The sequence below is a fragment of the Heteronotia binoei genome, chromosome 14 (assembly GCF_032191835.1).
Source record: "Heteronotia binoei isolate CCM8104 ecotype False Entrance Well chromosome 14, APGP_CSIRO_Hbin_v1, whole genome shotgun sequence".
Lineage (NCBI taxonomy): Eukaryota > Metazoa > Chordata > Lepidosauria > Squamata > Gekkonidae > Heteronotia > Heteronotia binoei.
This window is the reverse complement of record NC_083236.1, coordinates 49,611,919-49,632,147: the sequence shown is the minus strand read 5'-3', so window position 1 is coordinate 49,632,147 and position 20,229 is coordinate 49,611,919. Positions and strand designations below refer to the sequence as shown.

At 42.0% G+C, this 20,229-nt stretch overlaps 1 protein-coding gene across 2 annotated transcripts in view; it reads left to right on the top strand.

Annotated features, from left to right (window-relative positions):
• The window catches only part of ZNF536 (zinc finger protein 536), a 471,582-nt gene that overhangs the window by 104,168 nt on the left and 347,185 nt on the right, over positions 1–20,229 (top strand). For both annotated transcript variants that reach the window (XM_060253717.1, XM_060253718.1), the window contains exon 3: positions 9,999–12,170. In XM_060253717.1, the coding sequence (XP_060109700.1) occupies positions 10,001–12,170 (2,170 nt within the window). In that variant the 5' untranslated portion in view covers positions 9,999–10,000. The remainder of the gene's footprint in view (positions 1–9,998; positions 12,171–20,229) is intronic.

Here is a 20,229-nt window from a genome sequence, read left to right as displayed (position 1 = left end):
CTATGACATCAGCTTGAGACTGGACACTTGGGTTGCTTTGTGGCACTTCCGCAGTCGGTTGTTGTTTATGAAAATTAAGAAATGATTTGCAAATCTGTACCGGAGACTCTCAGGAAAGTTCCGCCTTCCGTAAGCTCTGCAAAAGGGGGATTTGCTAGGCTTTGCCTTTTGAAGATCAAAGTGAGATCGAAGTTTCTGTTACAGCTCGAGCCCCTGTTTCTTGTTTTATTTCCCCCTCCTCCCTTGATCAACCTACATCCCATCAACTCAGATCATAACACCTCCCTCTTTCGCTCCATTCCACCTCTTTGAAAAAGCCTGTTGTCTCAGTGGAACCAGCTTTGAACCTCAGCATTTGCAACCAACTCATTTCTGAAAATAATCTTTGAAAGAAAAAGAACGAACCCGAGGAAGGGGGGATAGGTGTAAATCAGAATTGGGGTTAGGGAGGGAAGCTGTTTGTTCTCTTGCATAATGCTGGCGAGAGGGGGGGGCAGAGAAAGAGACAAATTTTATGCTCTGAATCTTTTCCTTAATTCTAAGAGGTTATCTCACCTACTAGGGCAAAGCATAATTCTTTTTTTCATCGAGGGCTGAGATTCCATTGTAGTTCAGGAAGCACAAGCTATGGTTTGCGCCTGCCATGATGCTATCGCTGGGGTTAATATAGCTCGATTTACTTTGCAGGTCATGTTTGCTTGTCTCTTAAGAGGGCCAGAAAGAAGGTGGTGTAGTGTAGCCTGATCATGTCAGACTTCATAAGCTAAGCAGTGTTTGTACTTGGAAAGGAGACCACCAAGCAAGACTCTGCAGAAGAAGACAATGGTGAACGACCTCTGCCTCTCACCTGCCCTTAAAGCCCCCTGGCTTGGGTTGCCATAAGTTAGCTGTGAAGCGACTGAAAAAAGTTTGAGTCCAGTGGCGCCTTTAAGGCTGACAAAGTTCAGTTCTGGGTATGAGGTTACGTGTGCATGCATGCTGTTACCTGATGAAGTGTGCATGTACATGAAAGGGAAAATTAAACATCGTTGGTCTTAAAGGTGCTGCTGGACTCAAACTTCGAAATCCATATTAAGAGGGCTCAATTGCTTTAGCTGTTTTCAGACAGCCAAAGCGAATAAACATTCAGGGTCACAGGGGTAAGACCGTGGCAGTAGGTGCTACACCATACCTTTGTGCATCTGTAGGCTGCCCGAAGTAAGCCTGTTTATGTACAGACTGTTTTGCATGGAGGTTGTTTTACAGTCTGCGCACAAAGGGAGTCTAATGTGAGTAGGCATGCAGTGGGCTTGAGCAGGCTGGAAAAGTTGCTTTCCACTCCGACACGTACTTCTGAATCCACAACAATCAGCCATGCTTGTCGGTTGTCGTAGGCATTAGAGGATCGGAAAACTCCCAAAGAACAAATGCTTGAATTCCCCATGAGATCCCAAACAGAGAGGAGGTTGATACTGGCCTGCAGGTCTTGCATTGTGCACGCCTGATCTACCCATAGAAGCAATCAAAGGGGCCTTGTTTCTTTAAGTTCAGCCATGTATTTATTTATACGTTTCACCAGGCTATGTCAAGTTATATCTCGTCACAGAGCCCGTTGTAATCTGAGGCAAATCAGATGCATGCATAAATGAATTAAGGGTTGCTTCCTTTTTCAGAAGCCGCTCTTGGAAACTCTTTGGGTTTTAGGCAAAGAGTGGATACTTCCCCGACACCTGTGTCCGCTGCATAAATAGCAAAGCTGCTGTCTCCACAATGATTCTTTGGCATGATTGATGCTTACAGAGGTACCGCAGGAAATGCAAGGCTGAGTTGCGTGGAGTTGTGGAGCCACCTTTTAATAAATATCAAACTTTTTTTGTGCACAAAATTCCTATGTCTGGCCCTGCATCGGCATAATTAGATCTAAAGAATGCATTCATTTATATGTTCAGGTATTTACTGGGGATATTCCTCCCCAGTGGGGAGTCAGAGTGGCTTACAATGCCATTCTCTCCTCATTCATTTTTTCCTCACAACAACCCAGTGAGTTATGCTACTCTAGGATAGGTTGAGATCGCACTGGGAATGTGACGTGGCAGTATCCACGTGGCAGTATCCCATGTGATGTGGTGCTCTTTGATGATGATGATAATAATAATAATAATAATAATAATAAATTTTTATTTATACCCTGCCCTTTCTGCCAAGGCAGGCTCAGGGCAGCTTACAAGACATGGTACATATGCCATGATATAACAATAAAATCAGAATAATAACAATTAAAATACAATTCATAAATTTAAGTTAATTGCGTGCCATGGCGATCACACAGCCTCCGCCCTGCTGCTGGGAGAGGCACTAGCTGCATGTACACAAGAGGAGCATTCAGACTGCTCATGTGCATGCTAGGTGGGTGCATCATGCACCCCAGGTGTTCAGACAGCCAGGAAACGCACCCTGCATGCACTTTAGAGAGCTACTCCCCGGTAGCTATTTAATCTCTTCCCAGCCGGCCCTAAGATGAGGTAAGTGTGGGTAGGACTTGGGGGGGCAGATGTGCACGTGTGATCACATACATTAAATCTGGAGGGGAAGCATTGCTAGGTCAAGCCAAATCTTTCGTGTGATTGCACCCAGAGAATGACTGTCCCTGGGTCATGAAGCAAGTTTCCAGAATGGAGATACTCTAGTTTGACACTGGAACCACTACATGATGCTGTCTCTCATCCAGACTTCTGATTATCTAGATGTTTGAAAGGCTCACGTGGATGTTAGGTCAGATAAAGTTCACAGTGTTCATAATTAAACAGTTAAAGCTGTTCTATTATATATATATAATTATATATACGTTATATATATTATATAAATATATCCCCCTACCAGCTTTTGAGGGTGCGCCGCTGATAGCGGCGGACAGGGTCAAAAGCCTGGGGGTACTATTGGAGTCCTCCTTAACGATGGAGGCTCAGATAGCAGCCACTGCCAAGTCCGCATTTTTTCATCTTAGGCGGGCAAGGCAGTTGGCCCCCTTCCTGGAGCGCTACGATCTAGCAACAGTGATCCATGCCACGGTCACCTCGAGGTTGGACTACTGCAATGCTCTCTACATGGGGCTGCCTTTGTGCCGAACTCGAAAGCTGCAGCTAGTGCAGAATGCCGCAGCCCGGCTGCTGTTAGGACTCCCAAGAACGGAGCACATCTGGCCAGGGCTCCGGGATCTGCACTGGCTGCCAATAGCTTACCGAGTCCGGTACAAGGTGCTGGTTATTACCTTTAAAGCCCTATATGGCCTAGGACCTGCCTACCTGAAGGACCGTCTCTCCCCACATGTTCCCTAGAGAGTACTGAGATCGGGCACTCAAAATCTCCTAGTTAGCCCGCTTAAAATCTACCAGGGACCGGGCCTTTTCTGTTACGGCCCCCTCCTGGTGGAACCAGCTGCCGGAAGAGGTGAGGGCCCTGCAGGACCTTGCTCAGTTCCGCAGGGCCTGTAAGACAACCCTCTTCCGGCTGGCCTATGACTAGCTGGTACAAGAAACCAAGTGTAGTTATACTAGATGTCTGCTGTCCCCAATGTTTTAAATGGTTTAAATGTCTTAAAATTTTAAATGTATTAATTATTTTAACTGTTTTTATGCTTAAATTCTATTTATGTCAAATTTTTTATGTTGTGAGCCGCCCTGAGCCACTTGTTGGGAAGGGCGGGATATAAGTCATAAAATAAATAAATAAATTATTTTTAAATGGGCTTTTGATTCTGTTTATTTGCAATAAACACAAGAGAACATTAAATGTGCAATAGGGTTGCCAACCTCCGGGTGGTGGCTGGAGATCTCCTGGAATTACAGCTAATCTCCAGGCACCAGAGATCAGTTCCTCTGGAGAAAATGGCCAGTTTGGAAGGTGGGCTATGTGGCATTATACCCCAATGAAGTCCTTTCCCTCCACGAACCCCACCCTCCCCTGCTCCACCCCCAAATCTTCAGAAATTTCCCAGCCCAGAGCTGGCAACCTTAATCAATAAAATTCATTTCATTTGTAAATCTGTTGAAGCAATTTTCTCTGAGCTTTTGATTGATTCAGGAGATCTTACTTCTCAGTTTTGTAACTCCCGTGAGCACAAAGAAACCCTCAAACTGGCTTTTGACATCCCTTATCCTCAGACTGTTTCATTCCTCTTAATTTTACATAGCATTGACATATGTTTAAGATGAACATGATTTCTCTTAACAGGCTAGTAATTGTCTCCTTACCATTAAATAAATCCTGCTCACATGTTGTATTACCTTTGCTTTCATTGTTGGCTTCTGCTGCCATGTTGTTGATTCCTTAGAACTCCCATTGCCAAAAGCTGTTCTGTTTATGAACATACATCTTTCTCCCTCGAAACGCATCTATTTATTCCACTGACACCTACCACTGAGAGAGATAATCCACAACAGGAACAGTTGCTGTCGAACTTGGCCAACAAGCCGCTCAAGGACTCAACCAACAGATGTTTCAGCAGCTTAGGTCAAAGGGAACTTACGGACTTAGTGGGTTCCCCCTCCCATCCCTTTCAATTGTAGAATTAATGCCAGAAATGTCAACGCCAGGTATAGCTGTTTGACCTAGCCAATAGCAGGAGCAACCAAGTGAAGGCCCTTAGGAGATGAAAAGGCCAAAGCAGTAGTCTGTTAAGCCGGCAAGCTGGCTACTGTCCAGTTTCAGACAACTCATGAGACGATGGCATGCCTGGAGTTTAATAACGGCATTGTGTACTTATTTGATAATTTTACATCCCAGCGTATGCTCCTGACAGGTACCCCTGTGAACACAATCTCACCGGGCTACCTTGAATGAATATTTCACCATCAAACCTGCTTTTGATCTTTGTCGCATGTTTGAATTCCACGTTATACCTCAGTTTTGCACGGAATCAAATTTGAAGCCCCTGTGAAATGGAAATGAAGTGATCAACACCTATGTGGCAGTGGGGAAATAGGAGTGGGTGGCAGTTTACAGATTTAAACTGCTTTTAAGTATAGGCACATTGATTTGTTAGGAGGCTGAACTCTTCTTGTTTTGCTCCCTCCCAGCTTGACCGTACAATCCTAAGAGTTTCAGACAACTCATGAGCCATCGTCTCATGAGTTGTCTGAAACTGGACAGTAGCCAGCTTGCCGGCTTAACAGACTACTGCTTTGGCCTTTTCATCTCCTAAGGGCCTTCACTTGGTTCCAATGTCTCCATTGGGCACACAATTTCTGTTTTCTAATGGATATGATGGAATAGTTTACTTCCAATTGTACAGGGATATCAGAAATGTATTTCTTACGTCACATCTGTTGATGCTCTCACAAATTTCTTGAGGCACACAGGAACAACCATCTATCCCAGTTATCTAACTTCTTTCCTCAGGGCAGCCATAGGATATATAGTTCTCCCCTCCACCATTTTTATCTTCACAACAGTCATATGTGAGGTAGATTAGGCTGAGAAAGGGTGGCTTCCATGGAGGAGAAATGGGATTTCAAACCAGATGTGTTAATCTGCATCTTTCCTCTGATCAGAACTGGATCAGCAATGCTGCTTTAAGGCCCACTAGAAGGCAAATACAGGTAACAGTAGTGTGTGTGTTTGTGTGTGTGTTTCCTGTGGGGCTCAAAGCAACTTGAGAGAGCCATTTCCATTTGTGAAAACAGAGTCTTTTAAAGGGTCAAATTACATGGAGAAGCAGCTAATTTTTAGAGCCAAATTTGCATTGTCTGAAGTTCCAGTTATGGCTCTGTCATATTGAATTAATGAGGAAATAAAAATCTGAGTATTCTGTGGTTTGGGAAGCATTTCTCCAACAACTTCAGTTGTAGTTTTAATTCGTCGACTGTTTTGCAAATGTTGTGATGATATTTATGATCACGTTATGAGCTAGTATTTCTTTAAAATCGTGAAGGGTTCTTTGTCTACATATATATATATTTTTAAAACCTCATGCCGGTTCTGAAGGCAGTCTCCTCCCCCCTTCTGAAATGTTCGGTGAGAAGTGAAAGTTTATAGCAAGTAAATTATTGTGAACTTGGATGCAAACTGCCAATAAAATTGACAGCTTGTCAGCTTTGCAAATCTTTCTGTTTGAATTCATCACAAAATTTGCCTTTTGTTAATTGTTCAAATGCATAATGGAGGCTAGAACTACGGGATTCTTGGGCCTGAAGTGCTGTTGAAATTGAAGGATGTAAAAAGTTACAGTCCTCAGTTTTCTTAAATGTTATTCATCAGATGATGTGTCAATTATTGGATATTTAATACCAGTCCAAGTAGGTTTTACCTGTTCCTGAACCTTTATGCCCACTGATGCAATTACCAACACTGGGTTTACATTGGGATAACTATGCAATGTAAATGCTGATTTATTTAAGATATTGAGGTATTAAAATGTATTTATTTTTATTTACTCATATATATTTGTATTTACATACAAAAGGGACCCAAAGCAGCTTACATCATTCTGCTCTCCTATGTTTTATCCTCATACCAACCCTCTGGGGTAGGTTAGCCTGAGAGTATTTGACTGGCCCAAGGTCACCCAGCAACCTTCCACGGAGGATAAAACTGACAGCTTGCCAGCTTTGAAAGTCTTTCTGTTTGAATTTATAACAGAATTTGTTTTTTGTTAATTGTTCACATGAATAGTCTATAGCCCCTGGAGCCAGTTTGGTGTATTGTTTACGTGCGCGGTCTCTTATCTGGGAGAACCAGGTTTGATTCCCCATTCTTCCACATGCAGCTGCAGGAGTGTCCTTGGGTCAGTCATTATTCTCTCAGAGCTGTTTCTCTCAAGAGCAGTTCTCAGAGAGCTCTCTCAGCCCCACCTACCTCACAGGTGTCTGTTGTGGGGAGGGGAAGGGAAAGGAGATTGTAAGCTGCTCTGAGACTCTGAATGAAGAGAGGGGTTTAAATTTAATCTCTTCTTCCTCCTCTCTTCTTCCTCCCCTTCCCTTTCCCCTTCTCTTGAGTTTCCCAGATCATTGTTCAACACTTTAACCACTGCATCACAGTGTGGGTGGGAGTAGAAGGGTCATTCTGCACCCATTTTATTATTAACTTTGTGGCAAGTTTGGAGCCATTTCAGAACTGTAACACTCATTACTTTCAGTTTGCCTGCAGTTCATTTGGACTTTATACCAGAACCAGATGAGTTTAAAAACAAAACAAAAAAAAAACTTTCTGTTTTCCTACATTTTGTACATGGTAATAAACGTTCTATATTTAAATACCGTATCTAATATGCACTCAGTCTCACCCCATTCTCTTTCTTACTACAATCCCTATCCCAGATGACAATGACATTTGTCCATGTAGGTCCCATGATCCCCGGCAGAGCCTTTTTGGATGGTCAGAGAAGATCCTCCCTCCCTCCCTCCGTTTCTTCTAAAAAAAGAAAAAAGAAGAAGAAAAGCTGATTGAATCCAACCCAGTATTTTCCATTCTTTCTATTTAGTTCTTAATTATAGCAATGCATCTAAATAAAATTTAGGCAACATTGTGCAACTTTGTACCTTGGCTTAGTATAAACTATTGATCAACAAAACGGTTACAAAATGGAGGTTGGAGGCAGTTTAAACCCATAACAACAACAACAACAACAACAAAAGTGATTCAAATCCAACACAAAGTCGGTTGTGCTCTGGCAGGTTGAGTCTTAATAATGCTGTTAAGATGAATGGACCCTCCTCCCCGCTTCTGCCAAGATTTAACTATTTCAGCCATGTCTTTTAGCATTGTCTACATATCCATCAACAGAGAATAGGTCAGCCATACCGCCCTACTGTTTATTTATTAATCATCTGGCAAACAACCCACTCTGTATCCTGCCCAGCACGGTAATATTTGTGATGTAATTTGTTTGGATGCCCAAATGTCACCAGCACTGATTGTAAGAGATAAAAAAAAAAAAAAAATGCACTTGCTCAGCACACCCAGCTCAGGGCTAAAATGTAAGCATGAAATCTCTGGTTTATTTTTGTAATAATGTTTACAGCTGCTTAATGACCCTGAAAAGGTTCAGGAGTCTGGTGCTCTGTATTTCTTAACAGGAGTATATTATCACATCATAACAACCTTAGTTAAGCAGTCTCTCGGCTACAATGGTAAGAATCCCATTTAACGGAATTTCACTATCTATTCTGCAGGGTTCCTTCAATAACATCCATTTGTGTATTACTGAGCACTAGGAATACCCAGTAATCATTTTTTTTTTTAAAAAAAATGGGTGTATTGGACCTGAAAAATATTGAGATTTCCCAGTATTCCCAAATCATAATACTGGTATGGTATTTGGAATCAGTAAATTTGGATTCAGTACTCTGTTTGAAGAAGTTAAGTGTAAACACTTGGAAATTACCTTAAGCAAGCCCAGAAGCTTCAGTGTACCAAGTACAAATTTGTAATTATTTTGTATTTTGCATGGAACAGCAGATTCTCTTATTCCATTGCCCAAGCTGCCTTTGAAACTCTTCTCAGTATCAAGAATAGATTGCCATGTGGCATTGTTGGACAGCTGTCCAACAGACGTCCAAATCGCTCATTTGTCAGTTAAAATACCTTGTCCTCTTTTTTATCATGGAGGAGAGCTGAGAGACTCCAAAAGAGGACAGATCCTTGGTGTGTTTTCGTCTGATCACATAACTTTTGAGTTTCTTAAATACTTCTTTGCAAGCAACAGTTTCTGCAGTTTTAAAATGGAATGGCTTTACAGAAAATGATGCATTTCCCCCTTTGAACAGACTAGCTAAAATGGCAAAGAGAGAAGATTATTATTAGGGGCAATTATGCTGACCAGCACAGAGTGCTCCTGTTTAACAAACAGCGTTGAGTTCTAATTTTCTGCCGTGCACAGTTTGTAGGTACCATTTGTACTCATTACCGTATATTGAGAAAGTTATTAAAAATACTTAAACTTGTTGAAGCTTCCTGTGACACCTTCTCTGGCTTTTAATTGGGTTTTATCGAGTTCCAGAAGAGAGCTCTTTGGAAAGCTAATCGGAGTCCTTTAGATCGCCTCTTCTAACCAATTGGACCAACGGTTGGCTAAAACCGGACAACTTTTTCCTAAATCCAAATGATCGCATTGGCAAATTAACGAGATAATTTATGCTTCTTGTGATGGGTACCCTTTCCAAATGATGAAGGGACACTTGCTTTGGTACAGAAGGGTTAAATCTTAATCTCAGAGGTTTGCAAAGCTGCAAGTCGCAGTCTCCTTAAAATTTAATATACCTCGTTAATGCTTACTTGCAAACACTGAAGGATTTTTATGATTATAATCATGTGTTACAGCACCTAGTACTGTTTCTAAGCCGCATACTAATCAGCTTAATGAGATATTACTGCACTTTTTGTTGACTAAAGCAAAATCCCTTTTATTGTTCGAAAGCTTGTCCTTTACTTTATCCCCCCCCAAAACATTATCATGTTTTATTGTGTACCAGTAAATATCATGGCATCTTTTCTTCCCCCTCCCCATCAAATCATAAAACCATCTTTCTCATTGTAGAATGTGGAATTTATTGAATAAGCTTAATGGGACTGAAAGTTTTATAAATGGGTTTCTATTTTTGTGTTGTGTGTGTGTTTTTTTAAGGGGAAGTGAGTGAGAGGCATAACGTTTCTCTTTTTATATAGATTAGAACATGTAAACAGGTGCAGTTTCACAGGAGAAGGGGGGTTTGAAAGAAGTCGAAAGCATAAAGCCACTTATTTAACAGCGATATATTCAAATTGGTAATGTGTTCGTCTTAAAAATCCTAATTAATATATGCAATCAGAAAGTATGCAGTGTGATGAAGGCCCTGTATAATTAAGACAAAATGTAATCACAGTTGTACCCTATACACTTGACATTTAATGTACTTTTTATTGGTTTTGGCAGAAGTTCTTTTGTTCTTACATTTTGTCAAAATAGAACAAATTTTGGTAGGTCTGATGCGATAAAATAGGGCTTGCTCCAAACCTAAAATTCTTCACTTCTTTTCCCCCCTCAGGGATGGAGGAAGCTAGTTTGTGCCTTGGCGTTTCTTCAGCTGTACCAGAGGCTGATGCCCACCTCAACAGTTCCATTCTCAATGGACAATATTCCATGAGTCAGAAGCTGCACCAGATAACATCTCAGCTTAGTCATGCCTTTCCTGAACTTCAGAACAGGCAGAATCCTGAGGAAAAGACAGCTGGGCTCCTAGATGAGAAGAGCCATGTGTCTTTAGCAAACCAGCCAATCAGCAGCCAGATGGCCCTGTTAGCCAATCAGCTTAACAGAGAGGTCGACACCAGTTTGAACGGGAGAGTGGATCTTCAACAGTTCTTGAATGGACAAAACTTGGGCATCATGTCACAAATGAGCGATATCGAGGACGATGCCCGGAAGAACAGGAAGTACCCATGCCCCCTGTGCGGGAAACGTTTTCGTTTTAACAGCATCCTGTCTCTCCACATGCGCACCCACACGGGTGAGAAACCGTTCAAATGTCCCTACTGCGATCATAGAGCAGCTCAGAAGGGAAACTTGAAGATTCACTTGCGCACTCACAAGCTGGGGAACCTGGGCAAGGGCCGCGGGAGGGTTCGGGAAGAGAATCGGCTCTTGCATGAGCTAGAAGAGAGGGCCATCTTGCGGGATAAGCAGATGAAGGGCAGCCTTCTTCAACCTCGACCGGACATCAAAGCACATCCCCATTCTCAGCCCATGCCTCTTGCCAACTGCAATTTGTCCATGCCCGCCAACCATAGCACCCCAGATATTTCCAACCCCATTCCCTCTCCAAAGCCTGCCAGTGTACAGGAAGAAGTGGTAGCCACCACTGCTGGATTTCGGTGCACTTTTTGCAAAGGAAAGTTTAAGAAACGGGAAGAGCTGGACAGGCACATCAGGATCCTTCACAAGCCTTATAAGTGTACTTTGTGCGATTTTGCTGCCTCGCAGGAGGAAGAGCTGATCAGCCATGTGGAGAAAGCTCACATAACTGCTGAGTCGGCTCAGGGCCAAGGTTCCAATGGCAACGGCGAGCAGTCCACCAATGAATTCCGGTGTGAGGTGTGTGGGCAAGTCTTCAGCCAAGCCTGGTTCCTGAAAGGCCACATGAGGAAACACAAGGATTCCTTTGAGCACTGTTGCCAAATCTGCGGGAGGCGCTTCAAAGAGCCTTGGTTCCTTAAGAACCACATGAAGGTGCACCTGAACAAACTGTCTGTGAAAAACAAATCCCCCAGTGACCCGGAAGTTCCTGTGTCCCTCAGCAGCATGACACAGGAAGCGCACGCAAACTTGTACTCGAGATACTTATCCTGTTTGCAAAGCGGCTTTCTCCCTCCTGACAAAGCGGGTCTCAGCGAGCAGAATCAGACTTACAGTAAAGGAGAGTTGCCCATGAAAGAGAGAGAAGTTCTGGGCAAGCTCCTGTCCCCCATTGCCAGCATGGGCCATAGTGTTGCTGAAGGAGACAAGCATTCGTTATTGGGCTGTCTCAACCTTGTGCCTCCTCTCAAATCTAGCTGTATAGAAAGACTTCAGGCTGCAGCCAAGGCTGCTGAGATGGACCCTGTAAACAGCTATCAAGCTTGGCAGCTTATGGCGAGAGGAATGGCCATGGAACATGGCTTTTTGTCTAAAGAGCACCAGATACAACGGAGCCACGAAGACACTTTGGCAAACGCCGGAGTTCTGTTTGATAAGGAGAAGCGGGAGTATGTGTTAGTAGGAGCAGATGGCTCCAAGCAGAAAATGCCTGCTGATTTGGTTCACAGCACTAAAATGGGCAATCAGAGAGACTTGTCAAACAAACTAGACCCTTTGGAAGGCAGTAGAGATTTTCTGTCTCACGGTCTGAACCAAGGACTCGATTATAACATGCAGAGTCACAGCAACTCGAAAGAGAAGCCAACTGAGTGCCCAGACTGTGGCAGGGTTTTTAGAACATACCACCAAGTTGTTGTTCATTCCAGGGTCCATAAGAGAGACAGGAAGACGGAAGAAGAGATCCTTCAAGGAAACCTTGAAGAACGCCGAGGGTCTGGGAGCGATCAGGAGTCTCAGTCAGTCAGCAGGTCAACAACACCGGGATCCTCCAATATTACTGAGGAAAGTGGAATGGGAGGAGGTCTGTCACAGACAGGAAGTGCCCAGGAAGATAGTCCACATCCTTCTTCACCTTCCTCTTCTGGTAAGTCCACTTTTTGCTTTTCAGGTGGATCTGCTCATAATAGTTCTTTCCAATTTTTTTTTTCCATTTGCAAAGAACTGATACTTTATCACTTTGCTGAGAAAAGGCATATGTTCTAATGGGTAAATTTTACTGTCTTTCCAACAATTGGTATATTGGTTAAAAAAAAGAAGCACATTCCACTTATTTGTTCTTGGATTTCTATTTATCACATAATATAACTTTTTGTGTTCCATTATCAGACTCAGTTTGGTGTAGTGGTCAAGTGTAGAGAGCCAGTTTAGTGTAGTGGTTAAGTGCATGGACTCTTATCTGGGTTTGATTCCCCACTCCTCCACTTGCACCTTCTGAAATGGCCTTGGGTTAGCCATAGCTCTGGCAGAGGTTGACCTTGAAAGGGCATCTGCTGTGAGAGTCCTCTCAGCCCCACCCACCTCACAGGGTGTCTGTTGTGGGGGGAGAAGATATAGGAGATTGTAAGTTGCTCTGAGACTCTGTTTCAGAGAGAACGACGGGGTATAAATCTGCAGTTCTTCTTCTTCAGGGGGGCATACCCAGGATTCTGGGAGGTCTGATGTTCAGGCACTGACTGGACCCAGGCCTTCAGCAGGATGGTTAGATTTCATGTGTACTCTTTCCAACCATATTGTAAGCCCAGTATACTGTGCTTTGAAGATGCTACCTCCTAATTGACTTTTAAATTGCATGCATTATTAACTGTTATTCTCATACCAACTTGGACAGTTATTTGGGTATTTATTTATTTAGCATATTTCATCCCTCTTTTCTCCCCAACAAAGATTCAAAAGCTGCTTATAAAAAAAAAGTATTAATATAATTAAATAAATTTAAACAAACAGACAGAAAACCCCCCCACATGCATAGTGTAAAGAAGTATTTAAAAACCAGGAGGTATACAAAACATCCTGGGCTGGACTGGTATCTGCCAGGGTAGTCCATTAGGCCCATTCTGGGAGCTATTAGCTAAGAGCCCAGACCAAGAGCCCTTTCACTAGGGTTGGCAGTCCCCCTGTGGGGGTGAGGGATCTGCTCCCCTGTCTCTTGTTTCTCATTGCTGTTCTGAGTGACAGTGGGAGATTTAAAAAAAAATACGGCTGATGGTTTGGTGGTGTGACATGCCTTGAGGAAAAACAACAATGGGACGCCACATCTCTGATAGAATCACCAGAAACTATATGATAAAACCATAGAGGTTTTTTTTATGTTTCCTAGAGAGGACTGACATGGATTAATATGGTCAGTCCTCTGTAGGAATCTGCAAAAAATCTATGATACGTAGAGAGACACGACATTACTTCTGGGTTTTTCCCCTAGAAGTTACATGCTGTCTCCGAATGACCACCCTCATGTCTCCACCCTCTTTCCCCATATCTCCACCCCCTTTTCCCATGGATTGCCCTACCTCTTGCATATTCCCATGACCTCATGTGCCTTTTTAGAGCTAGGCTTTAAGTACCTGCAGCAGGAAAGAGACAAGTATTCAACTCAGATGTTGTAGGTGGGCAGCTACCTTCCTACAATTCCTTCCTTCTGTGATTCTACCCATTTAAAGTAAAGGCATTCAACTTAAAGACGTGCTTTTGCTTCTCCATGTGGCCATCCTTTTTTTTTTTTTTATCAGGAACTCCTTTGCATATTAGGCCACACACCCTGACGTAGCCAATCCTCTTAAGATCTTACAGTAGGTCCTGTAATAAGAGCCCTGTAAACTCTTGAAGGATCAAAGGGGTGTGGCCGAATATGCAAAGGAGTTCCTGCTACAAAAAAAGCCCTGCTTATTGTAACCCTTGTTGTCTTATAAGAGGCCCACATTTTATGGTTGCACACTGTTCACTTTTGTGACTGTGACATCCATTTAAGACCAGAAATTAACATAAGTGTGGAATATATGGCAGTCCAAGTGAAAACCTGTATGTACCCCATTAACATTCCATGACCCTCCATAGTCTCTGCATCCCTTAGTTTAAATGAACATAGTGAAGCCAGTAACGAAAATGTTTTATTCTATTGTGTTTAATTCAGACCTGCCGTGTATTTTTTTTTTTAAAGAGCAAAGCCAAATCGGATTTCATTGAAGCTCTCTAAAATATTGAGCTTCTTGATACTTTTACAAAAAGAAAGAAAGAAAGAAAGAGAGAGGTAAGATTTCTGGCCTCATCTCTCATTTCTAGACTCTCGAACTAATGGATAGTAAATTGAAAGTTATATCTTCTGCCCTTTTATAACAAAAGCACCTCGCTAATATTGTGTAATCATTCTGCAGGCCTAACAACAGAGGAAATCATGCCATAACAAATACTCTGTTACTAATGGCAACATTGATTTCTGCAATCAGCCATTAAGTCTAGAAAATGAAAGACAGTTTGAGAGACCTTAAGGCATTACATTGCCCACTGTTAAAGATCTGGTAGCAGACTGTTGAAGGTAATTCTTTTTCGACTCAGCCCCCCTTCCCTGGTTTCGATAAATATTTTAGCATTGGAGGCAATCCGCTGTTACAGTTATTAAGTAGATGCCAGTTTATTTTGTTGTTCTTGTCATGCTCCAGTATCCCCCATTTCTAAGGCCAGATTAATAGAAAAGAAAGTGTGAGTGCTTTTTTTTGGGGAGAGGGGGGCTTATTACAAACCAGTAAAGAAACTCTTAAGACACATAAATCTGCCCTCTGCATTCCACAGATTCCTATACCGCTTAATGCTGTTGTTTAAATACCCATGAAACACACTGACTACTCTTTGGACTGTAGCCTCATTTACAATTTATTAGTGGCAAAACAGATTTGAAAAGCCTGCGTAGGAATGAAGGGGAAACAGGCAAGAGCTAATTTTATACCATGCAGTTGTTTGGATTGTTTTAAGAGGATTGAAAATCCAATATGACAACATAAAAGATTTTATTTTATTTCAGACAAGTTGCCCTTGTCAACATTTTAAATATTAGGAACAACAGCATGCAAAAATAAAATTGCTAGTGCCCCCCACTCGCCTGTGGTTTCCCAAAGGATGGCCATTTGAAGAACATGTATGCATCCCATGTTTTACATAAGAAGAGCCCTGCTGGATTAGACTAAAGATCCATGTAGTCCAGCATCCTGTATCACACAGGTGCCAACCAGTTCCTCTGGAGGACCAACAACAGGACACAGAGGATGAGGCCATGCCCTGATGTTGCTGCCGGGCTCTGGGATACAGAGGATTAGTGCCTCTAAATGTGGAGGTTACCCACAGTCACCATGGCTAGGAGCTATTGATACACTTCTCCTTCATGAATACTGTATAATCTAATCCTCCTTTAAAGCTGTCTATTCCTGTGCCCATCACTACATCCTCTGGCAGCCAATTCCACATTTTAATCCCTCCCTGTGTAAAGCAGTATTTCCTCTTGCCCTTTCTGAACATATTGTCCATCAGCTTCATTGGATACCCTCGATGAGCAAGTGGTGGGGAAGGGATGCAATTTTGGTAATTTTTAAAAATTGTCTTGTGAAAGTTGCAGGCAGATTTGGGATCCTTTGGGCAGCCTCTGCAGGAACTGGGACCAGCTCTGATTATTGAATCCTTTCATTGTCTTCTAACTGCAGCCCTTCTTGTTAAGCCCTATTAAATACCACATATCCAATTATAGAATGGGGCTGGTGTTTAAATCTCAAAATGTCTGTCAAGAGTTTAAAGCAATGCATTTCAGTTCATTTTCAGTTGTTTCCTTGGCTTACTATGGTCCAGTAGAACATCAGATTTAGTCAGTCATTTTAGGGGAGGGTGAAACAGAAGAAGCAGCATATTTTTGAGCTTGCAGTGACCAGAACCTGAAAACTCAGAAGCTCAAGGGTCTGCAGTCTGTCACATTGACTGGATCCAGACCAGCAGCTTGGGGTGCATGGGAAGTGTTCCAAATCAGGCCGGCTCAAAATGGAGCAATGGAAGCCCGTCCACACGCTCCCCCTCAAACATGGTCAGACGGCTGTCCCGTACCATCCCGTAGCTTGGTTTGGATTTCTCCCCCCCCCCCATTTGTTTATTGGTCATGAGCATGTGCACCTATGCACCTATGCACTTGGAATCAGTGGTTTGTTTTTTTTTAAAAAGCTGGAAGCAGCTTGGGGTGGCCTGGTGGATTCACATTGCCAGTGTGCTTTGCATGTGTGCTCTGGCGTCCACATGCCTGATAGGGCGAATGCCGTGCGGCACAAATATTTGATACCACTTCCGAAGTGGTAGCTTTTTGAGCCATGACTGGGATGCCTATGGACGGGGTGAGTGCGGGAGCTGGACGGGAGGCAGATGAGTGTGTTTGGTCGCACTTTCTTGGTTTGCCTGCATCCTGTCCCTGTGCCGGATTATAATGCAGGTCTGGACCCAGCCATTCTGAATCTATTAAAAACAAAGTTTAAATTCAGGAGCACTTGAAAGACCAACAAGATTTCCAAGGTATAAACCATTGAGAGTCAAAGCTTCCTTCCTTGTGTATCTGATGAAAGGAGTTTTGGCTCTCAGAATTGTACACCTTAGAAATCTTTTTGGCCTTTAAGGTGCTACTGGACTCAGACCTGGCTAATTCAGTGCAGACCAACACAGCCACCTGCCTGAAACTGGAACAATTAATGCACCATTGTTGGTTTGTTAGTTCATGATGGACTAACAAATCAACATGAGCAACATTCTCCAACTTTGTTAATACCTTATCCATTTTTCCCTCCTCATGCTGTATAAAACAGGCAATAACAATATTCAGGAAGTTCGCAGGGTTTGCAAGTTGGCTTGAAATCTGTATAGAGCAACTCCTGTTCATCTGGTTAATAAAAATAATTTTAATCAGTTTTGTAAGCAGTTAGTGATTGGAGGAGGTTGGAGTAAACCAGAGGAGACAAGTAACAGAGAAGTATTCACAGGTGCTCCGCCGCCATCTTCAATATCTACTTTGTTAATACCAGTTCTGTATCCACCTGCCCAAACATAACTGACATATGTGGCAGACAGGGCAAAACTGGGCCCATTTAACAGAACTCCATTTGTTTTGTTCAGACTGTACCATACAGTGTTAAAAATGGGTCCAACTCGGGTTATTTACAAGACCCTGGTTGACCCTCATCTCCTTGGATAACCTCCCCATGGGATAGCCAACATTCTTTAACTTTTAAAAAATGTATTTATATGTGCATGTGTGAATATATGTGCATCTGGAAGTCACGGTGACCTCTGGTGACTGACTCTTACTGGGGGCCTGGAGGATATTCATGGAGGTGACTGAATAAAGCCTGCCCCAGACTCCTGGTAGTCCAAGGAGGTCTCCCATCCAAGTACCTGCTAGAGTCAACCCTGTTCAGCTTCCAAGATCTGACAAGATTGAGCTTGCCTAAGCTATCCAGGGACAGCGAACATTCTTGAAGTGTTTTAAAGTTGTCAAGCCTGAACCATAAGTGAAAGCAATCAATTAAATCCAGGGCTTTTTTTGTAGCAGGAGCTCCTTTACATATTAAGCCACACACCCCTTGATGTAGCCAAGAGCTTACAGTAGGCCCTGTAAGAAGAACCCTGTAATCTCTTCGATGATGGGCTACATCAGGGGTGTGTGGCCTAATATGCAAAGGAGTTCCTGCTACAAAAAAGCCCTGATTAAATCTTTAATTGATGCTGATCTCAAATTCATAAAGAGTATTGCAATATTATCCCATTTGTATTGTCTTTACTTTAAAAGTGTCAGCTGCAGTTCTTCAATTTTGATGAATGGATGAGCTTGGCTGTTTATAAAGATGGAAGCCCAATAGGCTCGGCAGCGTTCATTCGAAACTTGTAAACTTACATACTGCAACCAGTCTTCAATTGTGTGGGCCGGTTGAATAATTTCTAATTGTTTTCTTTGTTGTCTCATAATGGGAATTTAACATCTGTACGATCAGGCATTTCATTGATGCAAGATGCCAAATATTAGAATGTTCACTTCTTCTCCAGATAAAATAAAGTTGTATTAATTTAACCCGGAGAAACAACCCCTTACCCCACCAACAATGACAAAACCTCTTTGCCTGCTATAAAGTTCCCAAAGAAATAGATTTTAATCATTACATAATTATTGCTACTTGTGGAATATAAACCCACATGAGTATAAAGGAGGTCTGTGATTCCTGAAGTTAAAGAAAACATAGTCTCTGACACAGCTATTAAGAAATTACTACCAAACTTTGTTTAACCAGTTTCCAAGACTGTATAGCAGCGTCTCAGAACTTAATTTGCATCACTTGATTATTTTCTGTTGTGGCACATTGGGTCAGTAGGGCCTGAGAAACTATTTTTTTCCAGATCTTAACCATTGAATTCTTTATATATATATAAATTGGTGCTCTTAACATGATAGTAGTTTGGAATTCATCATAAAAAAAGGGTTTTTTTTAAAAAAAACCTTTATACACAGTCCCTCTTCGAACAGATCTCTTGGAGAAGGCTTACAATGAGCGGCAGAGAAGTCTTTGTTATCTGCTGTAATTCTTTGCAAAGGAGGATCGGGAGTGGAGTGGCTGTCTTTTTAAAAAAATGTCTAGTTCAGAATGAGAAGAAGAAAGGGTCAAGTTTGCAATCAAACAGTTATTGCAGAGATGTGGTGACTGTCACTGGCTCAGCTAATGTGGTATGCAGCTGTTTGTTATGTGAGTAAAAAGAATGTTTGAATCAGTGAACATGTGAAAACGATGCCGGTGAACCAGAAAATGTGTTTGTTCTTTGGCTCTCCAAAACTGCTGAGAACTTAGCTGAAGATCAACTGCTAAAACTCGGACCTTTTGACAAATGGAGAGGTCATGCTTTCGAAGAGAAAATGGACAGGACTAGTCACACAGATCATTTCCTCGCCTTTAAAAAAAAATCTCTCTGGCTGTTGTCCTCTGTTACAATGGAAGGGGAAGCTGATAGAACGCTCATGCTGACAGGTGACTTATTGTGCTGCCATTTTGATCCTAACCTTGTTACTCGGACAACGTCACACTTATTTATGAACATAGTTCAAGTACATGCTTAAACGTCATCATTGATGCTGATGAGACTTAAAAATGGGTTTTTTGATTAGTTTGTGGCCATCTTTTTCCAAAATTAAGTATACCTTGGTGTTTTTGCTTCTTAGAAATAACTCCCTCTGTCGGCAACACCTGATAACCAATCACTGCCCGGGATACTCATTATGTATTGAACCTTTTGTCTTTGTACTACTGATCAGAACAAGATAGTTTTATTCACATTGATTATGTACCAAGAATGTGGTAGCCAGTTGTCCAGGTTGGCTTCTGGGACTGTTTATTAAATCGAGTTGAGCCAGATTTTACTTAGGAGTTAACACAGAGAATAATTAAAACTTTATGTAGTAAGAAATGATACTGTTTAGTTATACCAAGTAGAATAGCACCTTCTGTGTTTGCCTATAATTTTGGTGAGGAGATAATTGAAGTCTTGATAGTACAACAGGGGTAACTGAATGCACTGACCCTCCAGTTCATTAAATAAAGTAGGCCAAGTTGCATGATCAATGAAAGCACCCATCATCCATCCATCTATCTATCTATCTATCTATCTATCTATCTATCTATCTATCTATCTATCTATCTATCTATCTATCTATCTATCTATCTATCTATCTATCTATCTATCATCTATCTATCTAAAGAAGGATGGACAATAAAGTACAGTGAACTCTACAAATTTATTCTTGTCCTCAACACTTCATGTTGACTTTGGCACAAACTGTGTGATCAGCTGGTTTGGAATCTTTTCAGTATCTCTGGTTTTTTGTTTTGTTTCTTTTTTCCATGGCAGAGAACTCCTCCTTAAACAATGCATTTCAGCCTATATTTATGCCCATTGACAGTGCATATAAAAAAAGCTTTTGTGCTGGACAGCACAGCAAAGACACAGGATAGAGAATGATATGATGCTTTCTTTCTTTCTTTCTTTCTTTCTTTCTTTCTTTCTTTCTTTCTTTCTTTCTTTCTTTCTTTCTGATGATAATAATCAAATTCTCTATGTGAACAAAAAGGCAAAAAAAAAAATTTAAGTCT